Source organism: Trypanosoma brucei, chromosome 9, assembly GCF_000002445.2.
Source record: "Trypanosoma brucei brucei TREU927 chromosome 9, whole genome shotgun sequence".
NCBI lineage: Eukaryota > Euglenozoa > Kinetoplastea > Trypanosomatida > Trypanosomatidae > Trypanosoma > Trypanosoma brucei.
In genome coordinates, this window is record NC_007282.1 from 1742271 (window position 1) to 1755584 (window position 13314).

Below are 13314 nucleotides of genomic sequence, written 5' to 3' on the forward strand. Positions count from 1 at the left end.
TCTGTGTTGTACTAACTGAGTCTACGTTGTTCAGCATATGTGTACTTTTGTCTCTTGAGTGCTTTCTGTGAACTCACCGTACACTGACCATATACTTTCTTTTCCCCATTACTGCATGCCGTAGGTTAGTGTAGATCGAGTTGCGTGTGTGGAGATGACAGGTGATGTTCGGCCGTCCCTGCTATTAATTGTTTTTGCTTCAGCGTTCATAACCATGCTGAATGGTGCTGTTGCTGGCGTGTGACGGCGGAGTGACATCGCTGTAAGAGCAACTCCAAACAAATATTGTTAAATGCACTGTGGCCAAAGTTAACTTTGGTTTCAACGCAGTTGTGAACTGCCAGTGTTGCCGCATGTGGTACGTTGCTTATGTATGTATGTGGAAATATGATGAGTTGCCTGTGTTTGTAGTGGGGGCATTGAAGGGCAGGCGCATTCCCTTCCCCGTAGGGGTAGTGTGGACTCAACTGGTATTTAACAATTGCATGAAAGGTTAATTTTTTCTTTTCTTTTTATTTATATTGTGACCCAAATGGAATATCAAAGTGTTTGAAGGTGCTCCGAAAGAGAGACTGAACAACGTGTGCTGCTCGGTTGAACTGTTGCTGATTGTTGCTGTGACTGATGGCGAACATTTGCCAACAATGCGCAGTTTCGTTGTTGTCTTGGCTGCCTTTGTGCTGTCGGCGAGGATGTAGCGTTGCGTCTGAAGGTTTTACTGTTCTTGGTCCAACGGAGGCTGTATAATTACTGCAGTGTGTACCGTGTTTTATAAATATTGCATTCAAGAGGTGCAAGCAGTGTCATTTTTAGCTCTTGCTAACCTCTTTGTGCCCTTTTTTCTCTTTAGAGGGTTTAAATATTTAATTTTCCTCATTTCGTTCGGTTACGCAGCTTTTTGCTACTGTTTGCCTTTGAGTCCAGCGAGTTGAAATAGTATGGAAGAAGATGAGGCGTTTGCCAATCTTGTTGGCGTCCTGCAGGTCGTAAAGAGCGATGGTGTTTCCGCATTCCAGTATCCCGACGTCGCTGTGAAGTATCGTTTCAATGAGTCTTTGGCTGTGTTATCAAAACCACCACTTAATGTTGCAGCGGCCGAACTTCTGGTACGGAAAGTATTCGAGGTGTTTGCAGATACAACAATTGTAGAGTATCAGAGGGACATGTGCAGCGGCAGGGAGTCACTGGCTCTGCGACACCTACACGAGCGCTACCAACAAACGTTTGCGATTATTAGTGATTGGTGCGGAAGGTTAAATAGTGAGGAGTCAGTGGCGCTCTTTACAGTATCATTGCGGTGTCACCTGCTTCAGCCGGACCTTCTAACAGATGAGAGCCCACCGGGGAAAAAAGAGCTGCTTAGTTTTCTAGAATTGCACGGCCACAGAGTTCTCAAAAGTATTGAGGAAGCTGGTTCGGCGCACTCGTTTACGCGTGTTGTTGACGGCTCGTGTGACGAGGTGCTACAAGAACTTCATGACCTTACTTTATCTTCCACGTCAGACATAAAGGCATTGTGGAAATCTGTTTTGGTTAATTGTACACTGGACCGCATTGCCTCGCTGGATGACGACGACTTTACCGTGGCCAGAATCCAGTCGTATATGCAGTGGAAGGATGACGTGGTGGATGTATTTGTGCGCATGGCACTGTCACCTGATCCAGATGACTCCGAGCAGCGCTCTGAGGTCAACCGTTGGTGTAAGGACTTGGAGCAGCTGTTACTGGTCAGTTATGGCCAGAAGCGGATTGCCAGTTTTTGGGATGTTGTTGTCGAGTACCCAGACTCGACGCCAACCCTTCAAGATCTTCGCTTTTGCCTGCAACGTTGCACAGATGACACACTGCGAAATGGGTTAATTAAAACGGTAAAGTGGATGCTGGTTTCGCGCCTTCACCGGGCTGGCACACGCACGGAGGACATATTGGCTATCTTGATTGGCACCATTCATTCACTCTGTGTTCTAGTACCTAAAAATGACCAGAGTTCGATGATTTTTACTATTGTTGGAGATACGTTAGAGCACTTAAAAAAGCGTAAAGACTGCGTATCTGCCGTCGTACAAGCGATGACGCAACCGAGTGGGGATTCCACACTAAACATTGACTTGCGTAACTATGCAAGCACTGGTAGTGCGCTCGATAATGGTGATAGTTTCGAGGGCGTATGGGATGCCACACTCCCCGGCACTGAGCAGTCCTCTCTTTCGCTGCATGAGAAGCCCGACGTATTGCGTGTACTACTCGCTACGATAAGCGTGAATTCACTCGTGGAAGAATATAGACAGGTTTTAGCTTCCCAGCTTCTAGGAAAACCGATGCACAACTTCGATACGTCAGCGGAGGAAGAGGTGTTGGAGCGTTTGAAGTGTGCGTTCGGTGAAGATGTATTGGCACCGTGCGTGGTTATGATTCGGGACATTCAGGCGTCTCGACGTTACACGCAGCAGTTGGGAGAAATGCATGAGGGCCGTGCCACCAGTGACAAGACTTCTTCGGTGGAGTCGCGGAGGGACTGGCCGCTGAGTCTAGATGTCCTTTCTACAACATCGTGGCCCAAGTTGTCTTCATGCCTTCCCGCCGGAGAGACACAACCTATACCTGACAAGTACAACCCTCACCCGGAACTTGCATCTGCGATGGATGACGCCAAGGAGGGATATAAGCGTTTAAAAGCGAACCAAAGACTTGAGTGGGTTCTTTCCCACGGAAATGTCACACTGGAACTTCAACAGAAAGAAGTCTCTGCATCCAGGTTTGTGGCTGTTACGTACGATCTGTCGCTGTTCTCTGCGTCCATTGTGTTATACGTGCGTGACATATCAGCTGAAGTGGATGCTCCAGCACCCTTAGTTGCGGTTGCAGAGCGCATGGGTGTTAAGCCACAGGTTTTGCAGCAACGTATTTCCCATCTCATCCCGTCTGTGCTATTGTCGGCGGATGATAACAAAACTTTATCGGTCCAGACGAACTACGTGTCTACGTCTAACTTCACCTTTGACGACGCTGAAGAGGGCGAGGAGCAGCCCGCTGGTCTTTCACCTGATCAGATGAACATGCTGCTCTCCATGCTAAAGGCAATGCTCAAAGCCAGAGAGGCGTGTGGGGCGAGTGACATCTTTAACAGTATGAAGATGTTCGGCCAGTTCCAGGGCAGCATCGATGACATGCGGCGACTTCTGCAGATATTCGTTGCGCAGGGCAAGCTTGCGGTCAATGAGGCCAAATTGTATACGTTGCCCAAGGGTTGAGTGAGGGAGGGCCAGCAACAAGGGGAAGGGTCGGAAAGAGGGGTGGTTGTACTGGGAGGGGGAAGGGCACAAAGGCGATTGTTCTACAAATCGGTTCCTCCGTATGCCTGAGGAACATGAACACATCTTTTCCTTGCTTTCGTCTGCTTTTTTTTGACCTATTATTCGGGAAGAGTACTTGTTTCGATACACCTGTCGTTAACACTGCTGTTGGGTCATTGACAGTGTTCGGCAGTGGTATAATTCCGAAATACTTCATTTGTTTCACTGTTACTATGACCTGTTGTTCTTTCACTTGCTTGACTCAACAAAGTACCGATACGGAGCGGTATTGAAGTAGGGGGCATTTGGGGCTTTTCGTGGACAGTTCTATGAGGTATGAGACGCCAACCGTTTCCCTTCGTAGCGCGGCAGCAATACCTTGAAAACGGCTATGCTATTTTGCCCAACGCACTCAGTCCATCCCTTGTTGGGCCGCTGCGGGAGGCGCTTATCGCTTCAACGGTTGCTCGCTCTCGATATTTTATTGATATGCCCGATATTGAGTCCATGTTAAAGTCAAAGGGGAAGTTATCGGACCCTCTCTACACTAATGTGATGGCGAGGTTGCGGAAACGCAAGCATATTTTACGCCAGTACCGGGCGGAGAAACGGCAGCGAAGGCGGTTGGCGGAAGTCGCCGCCAAGGTTTTAAATGGCCGGAAAAAAGAGGACCTCAGCGGGGAGGAATTGTGGAAACTGAGTGAGGCGTTAACGAAGGAAGTTGCCAAAATGTCGGGAAGGGGGTGCCAGGCAACGATATTTAACGACCCCCAGATGCTGCGGGCAATCAATGAGTATCGATGCAATGTTTGGATGACGAACAAAGATTTGCAGCATATCGTGCGCGATAGGTCCTTCGCGGAGCTGATCGGTGGTGTTGCAACAAATGTTGGTGGTGTCGATCGGCCGGTTCTGTTTAGCGATGCACCGATGCTTAGGGAACCCTACGGCAGCCCGTTTGGGTATCACTGTACGGCTCCGACGATTGGTGTGAAGACGAATAGTGGTCGCACGAGTTGTGTGTCACTACTTGTGTTTACTCATCAACCTGACAGTCAGACCATGCCTCTGTTTGTGCTAAAGGGGTCTCACCGATTTGTGAAGGAGCAGTACATCACGCGTATTTCTCCTGGAGACCTCTGGATGCCCTTTATTCCGATGGAAACACACATCCCGGAACAATTAAAGCGCTTTAACTTCGATAGTAGCGTTGTGGGAGTTCCTATTGAGGGCGGTGATGCGATCGGCCCCGGCACAATTATTGCAGTTGATCCGCATCTCATGATCGGCATGGGCTGTAACGCCTCCCCCTCGCGGGTTGTCGTGTACAGGATGAACGTTGTTTCGGAAGACGCCACTCCTTTCATGGGCGCCCCGTCGTGGATTGTTGGATGGCGGTCCCTGCGCAGTGAAGTTAGTTTCTCGGCTCCGGTTGTGTTCCCGCCTCTACACCAAGTCACAGCAGCAACCAGTTGATGTTTGAGTGGGTGGAGTAGGGTTTGAGTCATGTTTTTTTTCCTGTTCTCCTTTATCACACGCGGGTGCAGCGCCTGGCGCAGCGGCTTCAAAAATCACCCCCGCTTCTTTTTTCCTGTTCCCCCTTTGGAACCCAGTGTGGTTCGAGGAGTGCCGTATGGGGTATCTTCTGCAGTTGTCGCTTGTCTTTGTTGATATTTACCCATCACATTCATTATCTTTCTATTTTCTCGACCTCCTTTTGTACTTTGTTCAATATCTTCTTCGAAATCAGCCAGAACCCCTGTTCACCTGCAAGGAGAGTAAAGAGTGCGAAAACACTCAGCGGGGTGGCGAAGAGGTGGGGAACGTGGGCGGAAGGGGAATTAACTCGTTACGTGCCTGGTTGTGTATGGATGCTGATCTTAACGGTTTGCGGAAACGCCTAGTTGAGGCACATGAACGCGTTGGTAGGATGACTTTCCTGATGCTGCGCGCTGTGTTACAACACATCGCACAGCGTCGTCCTCGGGCAGCAGTTTCTAGTGTCAACGGCCTCAACACCTCTGCGGAGTTGTCTCGCGTTAAATCCTCCGCAACGCGTGACAATAACAGTAGAGGACATACTGCAGAGCCTGCTACCAAGAGAGGCCGTGCAGTCGCAGTTGACCAAGCGAAACTGAGTCGAGACTTCTACCGTGCGGCACTGGAGGCGGCCCGGCAGCGTGCGGTGGAGGAACATCAGGGTGCGAGTACTGCTATGAGTGATGGACAGGAGGGGGATGAATATACCCCTTCGGTCGCCTTGCTTTTGTTGCAGACGGCAAGGGAGCGCGCCATTAAGCTTGCGGTGTTTCTTCGTTTTCGTTTAGCTGCTGTCCGTGGACAGCAATTGAACGAAGAGTGTGAGCTTCGCTTCTCGTATTATTTGTTACGCCGAGTCGTGCGTGCATGGAGCACATATACGCTTGACTCTTTCTACAGAAGACGTCAGATGATCACTTACGTGGTGGGTCATTGGAGTGCCGTTACTTGGCGTAACCGCCGAATGAGAGAACACCTACAGATCTTCCGTGATGGTCTTTTAGTGCGCCGACAGGCCTTCAATTTTATTTTGTTGCGGAGGTTGCGACGATACTTCGTGCAGTGGCTTCAACGGCTCGAAACGCGTCGGGTCATACGCGATCTAGAGGAGCGCGCCGCTGATATGCGCAAGAAGCACACATTTGTGACTGTTGCATATCCCAATGGGTGTCCAAGTGCTTTCGTTGTGAAAAACCGTGTGTTTGCTCACTGGAAAAACAAGACGGAGTACCGGTTGGATGGCAAACTGGCGGAGTTAATCTCCAATAAATCGTTGATGAAACGGGCGTGGAGTAATTTTGTTCGTCGATACAATGCGCTGGTGAACATTGACTTGGGTGCCCCCTGCCTGCCAAGGGAACGACAGTTGTTGGTTGTGCACGTAGAGCCGCAGGTAGCAAGGCTCATGTTACTCAAAATTCAATGTGCACGGCAAATAGCGCGGGAATGCCTGAAGCGATTCGTCTTTTCGAAGTGGCGTTCCCTATACGCCAGGAGGGTAGCCGATAGTTTTTTTGTTTACCAACGACGCCTAGGTGCGATGAAGATGTGGTTGGAGGCGTTGAGACGCAGACGATTGGATACGTTTGTAATGGTAGAGTGCTGGAGACAGTGGCGACACCGCTTCCTCTGCCGTGTGCGCTCCGTTCATGCGGACTATTGGCGGCGTTGCCGTTATATGCGGCGTCCGTTCGTGTTTTGGCGATGTTCTGCAGCCGCAATTCGTTTCCACCATCTTCACATAAGACGGTGGTGTATGCAACACTGGTGGCAGCGGGTGGCGCGACGTGTTATTCACTGGAGGATGTGCGCCTCCACGGAGAGACGAATATTTATGTTTTGGCGCAGCAAGGCGGCAGTTGTGAAGAGTAATCGCATGATGTTGTGCGTTGCAGATTCGCTCCGCGAGTTGGTGGTTTTGCTTGGTTGCTTTCGCCGCTGGCGCCAGCGTCATGAGGATAGCCGCCGTGTGCACCTTTCCGAAAGTATTTTATCTGAGCTTCGGCGAGAGAAACAACGAGCTTCTCTGTTCAACCGCTGGAAGCGTCTAACATTTTGGCCGCGGCCTGCTGTTGGATTCGGTGGCGAGTTGGTCGATTGACTGATATTGGTGGGGTGTGCAGGTTTGCGTTTTTCCATGCGCTCCCCCACTCCATGCAGTCACTTGTGTCAATGAATCTGGTACATATATTTGAGAGTATCCCACATCGGATATATTGTTGGGCTTGGCTGGGGACCCTGGTGCAGGAGTGTTTTCATGTGTATGTGTGTGTACACTCGAGCACTTTTCAGGGGAGTGTTAGCGCAGCGCGTTACCTTGAGTCCGCAAAGTTTCGTCATTTTGTCGACAGGCGTGCTCGCGTATTTCTCCACATTTTTTTTGTTCTTCCCTTGTCGCACGGGCGGTTTTCTTTACCTTGTGTAGTGTGCACTCTTTGTGCTTTTTACTGCTTGTGTCTTTGTTAGCACATCCTTTCTCCGAGTTTGTTTTGCCGCCCTGTTCAGCTGGAGATCTTTTAGTGAGCATAAAACTACACAAAAGTACTAACACGAAGGAGGTAGGTCATACATCCGCAAACGTAACCGTACCCCGAGATATCAGATTCCTAAAAAGTGAAGGAAAGCAGGAAAAAAAGGTATTAAAACAAACAAGCCATTAAGTTGCCCTCTCCGTGTTAGGTATCTGACAAGAAGTTAGGTATTCATTCCCGTATTTGTTGTTGTTGGGGAGTGTTGACGGGTACATCAGTCACTGGTACGCCTGTGAGAGGGGAAAGTTGAAGGTGACTGAAAAATAAGGAAACAACCCAATAGAACGTTATTTGTTTAAAACAGTAAACCGAAGGATATGGCTGACGTTAGCGCCGATTCGGATGCTCAAGTGGAGTTGGAACGTCTGAATGACGTCATTGACAAGTACACATGCCAGGTTGAGCACATCGACAACCTGTTGCAGGAACTCGAAGAAGAAAACAACAGTGATAGCGTCTCACGCCAGATTGCCGAGTACCAGTCCGCACTTGAGAGCCATCCAGAGAACATTCCCGCCGAAGACGCTCTCGAGGTCATCACGCGACTGGAGAACACGCTGAAAATTGTTCAGCGGCGCAACCATCTTCTTGAGAAGGAGAATGGAACGCAGAACCGACTGCTGGAGGAGCGGTCCAACGTTCTGCTCAACGCAACGAAGACGTTTGATCACATCGTGGACGTAACTGGATGGCATGACAAGTTCCTTTTTGATGCTGAGGACCTGCGGAGCAAAGTAGCAGATATAAGAGAGATGTCCAACATCGAAGCTGTTGTGCAGAAGGAACTGCGTGTTGCACAGGGGATTATAAAGAAAAAGGAAGCGGCACTCCGTCAACTGGAGGAGCTTGTGGAACAGGGTAAGGAACAGGAGGCTGTACTGAACAATGTGTACAACGACATTCGTGTGAAGGAACGTGACTGCTCGGAAGTGGAGATGCAGCTTGTACGACTACGAAAGAGTGTTGCCAAAACTGACGAGGCTCTGGCAGTATTTGATCTGCACAATCAGAACGCTTCTTTGGCGTATATGGAGAGTGACAGGGACTACCTCAGGGATTCTGTTGCTGAGATGAAATCAACAACACGCAGGCAAGACAACGTTATTAAGGCGCAGCTGACTCGCCAGCAACAGTTGCAGACGCGACTTGATGTAATTATGAAGTCCCTTCGAGAGATGAAGCTCGACAAAAAGTACGAGCGCAACATACCCAAGTCAGCGCTGGTGCCTTCTGCTTCCCGTGAGGAACCTGAAGATGTGTCTAAGATATTGCCTGAGAGCGAGTGTATTCCAGTCCCCACCTACCGTTTGCTCCACAAGAACAATGAGATGCTGCGCGTCATAGTGATGCGGAAGAATATGCTTGTGCTGGAGAAGAACGCAGTGATTGAGGCACTTGAGGCTGGGCTTGCCAAATATGGCTCGGCGTTGATAACCACATACAAGGAGCAGCAGGATTTGAGACAGAACAAGGACATGGAATTGATCGAGCTTATGGACGATCTCCAACAGCAGCATTCCAACTACCTTGAGAAGCTGGAGGAGTTGCGCCTTCAGAACGCAGCCCTAAAAAAGAAAATGTATCGCTCGACGCGGCAGCACGCGCCGTTGAAGGGAACCCGCCCAATGCGATAAGAAACATTTTAAGTTTTTTTTTTACGAATACTGAAGCATATAAATAAGGAGGCAGGCGATCGACGACGAAGGAGAGCGAAGGTGAAGCGTCGTGTTGAACGAAGGGAACAAGGTAGGTAGGGTGAGTGAGGATTATGGATAAGGGAGAGAGAGTTGTTGGGAAGTGTGTACACGTATTTTTAAGGCGTGAGGAAAATGCGAGTTGCGAGCTCCCCTGTCTTTTCGTTTTCTCATTACAGCGCTGTAATACCGATTTTTTGAACAAGGTGGGTAAAAAGAAAAGTAAACCGTTTTTGTGTGTGTACTTGTGCACATATATATATATATATCTGTAGGCTTGCGGATGTGAAAAGGTGAGGGAAAAAAGCCTATCTCAGTTTGGTCACGTGCAGTCAAACGTCACAAATATAATAGTGAAGTTACAGAACATGGCGGTCTGTAGTGCGTGTAAGAAAAGGGTAATTGATGGGGTCGGGGGAGGGGATCGCCTGCAATGCTAAGCGTTTTTTTTCTCGTCCCTCTTTTGGAGGTGTCAATAGTGGGTGTGTGTGTGTGTGTACCATTTCAAGGACACACACACACACACACACACACAGACACCTCTTCTTATGCACTTTTCTTGTATCCACGAGGGGTGAGCGGTGCCGTTTTTCCTTTGTTCCCTTCCCTCTTATGTATTTTCTCCATTTGTTCATGTATCTCCAGGTGATTCGTATTTCTTACCATTTTTTTTTCTCCTTCCCCACTCGATGCATCGCTGAACGCAGCCGCAGCATCTCTCCCCATCTTCAACCGCAAGAGTTCTCCCTTACCTCCCTGAATATCCTATGGGTTTCACGGCGCCTCCCTTCATAAATAGGGCAGAAACACATGTGAGTTTTCTGTTTGTCACTTAGTTCGTATGGGAAAACCTGGTGGGCATTGAGTGTCTGATAGGGGAGGAGAGGAAGGGAAAAGAAGTTTTCCACTGCTATTCGCTCATGGAACCAAACCATGTGTTGTTGATGTCTCTCCTTTTTCCCCCTCTGATATTTATTTGTTTTTTCCCTCCCCTCTCTTATTTTCTCAATGTTTCATTTTTTCTCTTTCTTTTCCCGCTGTGCATCTTTCTGTCTTCCAAAAAAAAAAAAAAACGGTGCCAATTCGTTAACACCATGTGGAGTAGTTACCCAATTCAGTAGCTGATAATTAGGTTTGTGTCAGCGTGTGTGTGTGTTTGGGTCTGCAGAGGCAGCATCCACTTGCGATGTGGCTTTTCTCACGAAGTAATGACACTAGCGCTGAAGCGGGAATAATTTCATCACTTCCAAATGCGGCTGATGCGCACACTGTGACGCAAAAGAATATGAAAACTGAAGGCCATGAGGATCACGCCGTGTCCACGTCGTTGATTGACCGCTCCAAAATAAATCAGTTAGCCGTCACTAAAGGTGATGGACGTGTTTCGTTTTTTGATACGGACTCGATTGATTGCATCGTAAAACACTACGACAAGGAAATGACTGTCGCTGACCAGAAGATAAAGCAAAAACAACAAAAGAAAGAAAGGAAAATGCTGAATCTTTATGATTACGAGGGTGACCGACGTTACAACCAGTGGCTTGCGGACCAGGAGCGTGTTCGTGAGAACCTCAAGCTGCACTGGTTGGATTTCGCGATTGACAGACCAATGCTTTGTTTTAAGTATTTAACTCGCGTGGGAACGACGGCCGGTCTCTTCTACGGCTTAGGGCGCTCCGTTTTCCTTTATCGAACAATGGACAAGATGTACGCCAAGCTCCATGGTGTTAGCTTTTCAAATATTGCTCTGTACGAGGTAAGTCTTGCTGTCATCAAGGGAACTGTTGTGTCAGCGGCAGGGGTTGTGGGTGTCGTTGTCGGTGAATCTGCAACGAATATAGCGACTACAGTTATTACTGGCGATATTTCTGCTCCGGAGAGGACATGGGTGAATGTGTGCGTCTGCGGAACATCGTGCGGTCTTTTTAGTGGAGCGGCATTTGCAGCACTTCACGCATCCACACTGACATCGTGGGGGATGGCAGCCGCTGCAACTGCCATGACTGTAACTGGTTCCATTGGTGGCTTTGGTTTGGGATTCTACTCATATAAACCGTACGCAGCAACCCGGGAAAAGCGTATAAATGACCCGTACTGGCGACCATGGTACCAGAGGCGCATCGCCGACAGCGGTGGTGCGTACATGCGTGGAAGGTACTCGTGAGGAAAGTTTATTGGTATTGCGTGTACGATACTAACGAACAAGAAACTTTTCTCTTTTGCTCTGCAAACGGTTGGATGTTATTTGTTGCCACCCCTTTCCTAAGTGGTGCCATCACTATGCGCATTTCAAGCTTTCACTTACACCTTCAAAAAAATATTCCTCTCTCCTCCCCGACTCTATAGTTGAAAAGAAAGTAAATTATAATACTATCAATGTCTGCTCAAGCCCATACATACCTCTGTGATGCGTGGAACCGCGATAAGGTGATGGCCATCGTCCAGTTTCTTCCCATGGCCCTTGAGGGTCCTGCAAGGACTGCCGGGTGCGAATCTCTTGCACTGTCACTCGGCAACCTTGCGAGGATGGGTGATGCGTATCGTGCCGTCACTCGTCTTTCCCTTCTGGCAAATGCACTGTCAAAACCAACATTAACTTCCCTCTCCAAACCCACTGGTGATATGGTCGCGTCGCGGATCGATCAATTGTCACACCTGTTCCACATTGGTTTCTGCTTGAATGAAAATACTGCTGTACTTGCGGGTCATGGTGTTTTCCCCAAAAGTCTTCACCGCCTCAGTGGAGTTGCCGTGCTGTGTTGGATGTACACGCTGGCGCTCGGCATTGTTCGACAATTGTACCTATTTGTGAAGCTCAGGCCGCGGCAGGCGTCCCGTGGCGCTGGAGCTGGTGACGATAAGAAAGTCCCAGCTTACACATACCTCGAATTGAAACGGGCGTTTGTAAACTTATTGAAGTTGGTGTGCTACTTCCTGTTCGCCCTGACATGCCTCCCTGAAGGCAAACCGCAGCTTTTGGCTAATGCCCGCGGACCTCTTGTGCCTTTGCATGTGATGGTGAAGGCGCTGTCACCCAATCCGCTACATGCCAGCAATACTGTGCGCGGGTTGTTGGGTTTGATTGCGTCTGTGTGTGAATTCTATTGAAAAGGACTGTCATATTATCATTATTATTATTATTATATATTTTTTTGGTAGGGGGATGAGGAAAGGAAGGGGAGGAGAGTCTTATTGCATTTCTTTTTCTCGGTGTTTCTCGCTTTTTTTTCTCTTTCTCCTTACTCTAACGCATGAAGTGTCGTTGATTCGTTTCACGGCGTAATGGTTATCGAGGCTGCATGGCGAGAGCTTTGGTCATATGTGAGCGGCAGGGGCATTGATGGGGAAGTTGGTGGAGAAAAAGGGAGGGAGTTGTAAAAAGAGGAGAATGGAAAACGAGAAAGCAGAGTAATAGCACATAAACTACAAGGGGAAAGGTTAAGATAGAGGAATCAAGAAGGAGTGATGTAAGCACAGACAGCAACAGGGGGTGAAAGAGAGGCGAAAGGAGTTTTATATGTTTTTGTGGCTAACCGCAGGCGATGGGTTAACTCTCCCTCGAAGGTAACGCAGCCCATCTGTGCTTTGCGGAAGGATACGGCAGCTGACCGTAACTTTTTTGATCTTTTTTTTAATTTGTCTTTTTTTTTTCTTTTGCGTGAATAAGCTATTATGAGGAAATCTAAAAGTAAAAAATACTGTAAAATGTGCCACCCCTTGGTGAATTAATTTAGGGAGTAATCTACCTGTTTCTCTCTTTGTTTCAGCACCACTTCTCTATTTCCTTCCACTCTTTATCAGATGCATGAAATAACACCAGAGAAAAACTTAAAAAAAACCAAAAGAGAGAGAGGTTGGGCTATCCACAGATTTCGCTATGGAATTATGCGTTACCATCGACGAAGCCGCTTTTGTCCTGACGTGTGTGTGTGTGTGTGTGTGTGTGTGCAGAGTTAAATAATGGCGAATGTCAGCAGTTACGTGGTTGCGCATTGTGCAGCGAGTGTATTTCCAGTGGAGAAAAGGAGGACGGAATAAACGCTGGAAACGGGAGATCGTATGAATTGTTGTAGCAGTGAGAGCGCAACGCATGGAAGTTTTTTTCCCTTGCGTCTTCTCTTTGTTAATGTTAACATTCTTTTCATTTATTTTCTAGTTCCTTCTCCTCGACTCCTTCAAAATTGAAGGGACTCCCGAATCATTTCCCTTCTTTCGGCAAGGAAAAGCGAAGGCAAGGGGTGGAAAGGGATGGGGGGA

General features: G+C 48.4%; 8 protein-coding genes across 8 annotated transcripts, besides 3 other annotated features; all 8 read left to right on the top strand.

The window, feature by feature from the left end:
• Nucleotides 1–938: 938 nt before the first annotated feature.
• Tb09.211.2660 (hypothetical protein, conserved) lies at nucleotides 939–3251 on the top strand (the record flags this gene model as incomplete). The annotated part of the gene is made up of 1 exon (XM_822319.1): nucleotides 939–3251. The coding sequence occupies one exon, from the start codon at nucleotides 939–941 to the stop codon at nucleotides 3249–3251; it is 2313 nt and encodes a 770-aa protein (XP_827412.1).
• A 378-nt stretch (nucleotides 3252–3629) lies between these two features.
• Nucleotides 3630–4769, top strand: Tb09.211.2670 (hypothetical protein, conserved; the record flags this gene model as incomplete). Its single annotated transcript, XM_822320.1, has 1 exon — nucleotides 3630–4769. One exon carries the CDS (start codon nucleotides 3630–3632, stop codon nucleotides 4767–4769), a length of 1140 nt encoding a protein of 379 aa, XP_827413.1.
• A 157-nt stretch (nucleotides 4770–4926) lies between these two features.
• Nucleotides 4927–6933, top strand: Tb09.211.2680 (hypothetical protein, conserved; the record flags this gene model as incomplete). The annotated part of the gene is made up of 1 exon (XM_822321.1): nucleotides 4927–6933. The coding sequence occupies one exon, from the start codon at nucleotides 4927–4929 to the stop codon at nucleotides 6931–6933; it is 2007 nt and encodes a 668-aa protein (XP_827414.1).
• Nucleotides 6934–6986: 53 nt separating this feature from the next.
• Tb09.211.2690 (hypothetical protein, unlikely) lies at nucleotides 6987–7298 on the top strand (the record flags this gene model as incomplete). Its single annotated transcript, XM_822322.1, has 1 exon — nucleotides 6987–7298. The coding sequence occupies one exon, from the start codon at nucleotides 6987–6989 to the stop codon at nucleotides 7296–7298; it is 312 nt and encodes a 103-aa protein (XP_827415.1).
• A 382-nt stretch (nucleotides 7299–7680) lies between these two features.
• Nucleotides 7681–8997, top strand: Tb09.211.2700 (hypothetical protein, conserved; the record flags this gene model as incomplete). Its single annotated transcript, XM_822323.1, has 1 exon — nucleotides 7681–8997. One exon carries the CDS (start codon nucleotides 7681–7683, stop codon nucleotides 8995–8997), a length of 1317 nt encoding a protein of 438 aa, XP_827416.1.
• A 465-nt stretch (nucleotides 8998–9462) lies between these two features.
• Nucleotides 9463–9852, top strand: Tb09.211.2710 (hypothetical protein, unlikely; the record flags this gene model as incomplete). Its single annotated transcript, XM_822324.1, has 1 exon — nucleotides 9463–9852. The coding sequence occupies one exon, from the start codon at nucleotides 9463–9465 to the stop codon at nucleotides 9850–9852; it is 390 nt and encodes a 129-aa protein (XP_827417.1).
• Nucleotides 9568–9597: a microsatellite.
• A 391-nt stretch (nucleotides 9853–10243) lies between the features above and the next one.
• Tb09.211.2720 (hypothetical protein, conserved) lies at nucleotides 10244–11221 on the top strand (the record flags this gene model as incomplete). Its single annotated transcript, XM_822325.1, has 1 exon — nucleotides 10244–11221. The coding sequence occupies one exon, from the start codon at nucleotides 10244–10246 to the stop codon at nucleotides 11219–11221; it is 978 nt and encodes a 325-aa protein (XP_827418.1).
• A 212-nt stretch (nucleotides 11222–11433) lies between these two features.
• Tb09.211.2730 (Gim5A protein) lies at nucleotides 11434–12165 on the top strand (the record flags this gene model as incomplete). Its single annotated transcript, XM_822326.1, has 1 exon — nucleotides 11434–12165. One exon carries the CDS (start codon nucleotides 11434–11436, stop codon nucleotides 12163–12165), a length of 732 nt encoding a protein of 243 aa, XP_827419.1.
• A 12-nt stretch (nucleotides 12166–12177) lies between these two features.
• Nucleotides 12178–12201: a microsatellite.
• A 777-nt stretch (nucleotides 12202–12978) lies between these two features.
• Nucleotides 12979–13005: a microsatellite.
• Nucleotides 13006–13314: the final 309 nt, after the last annotated feature.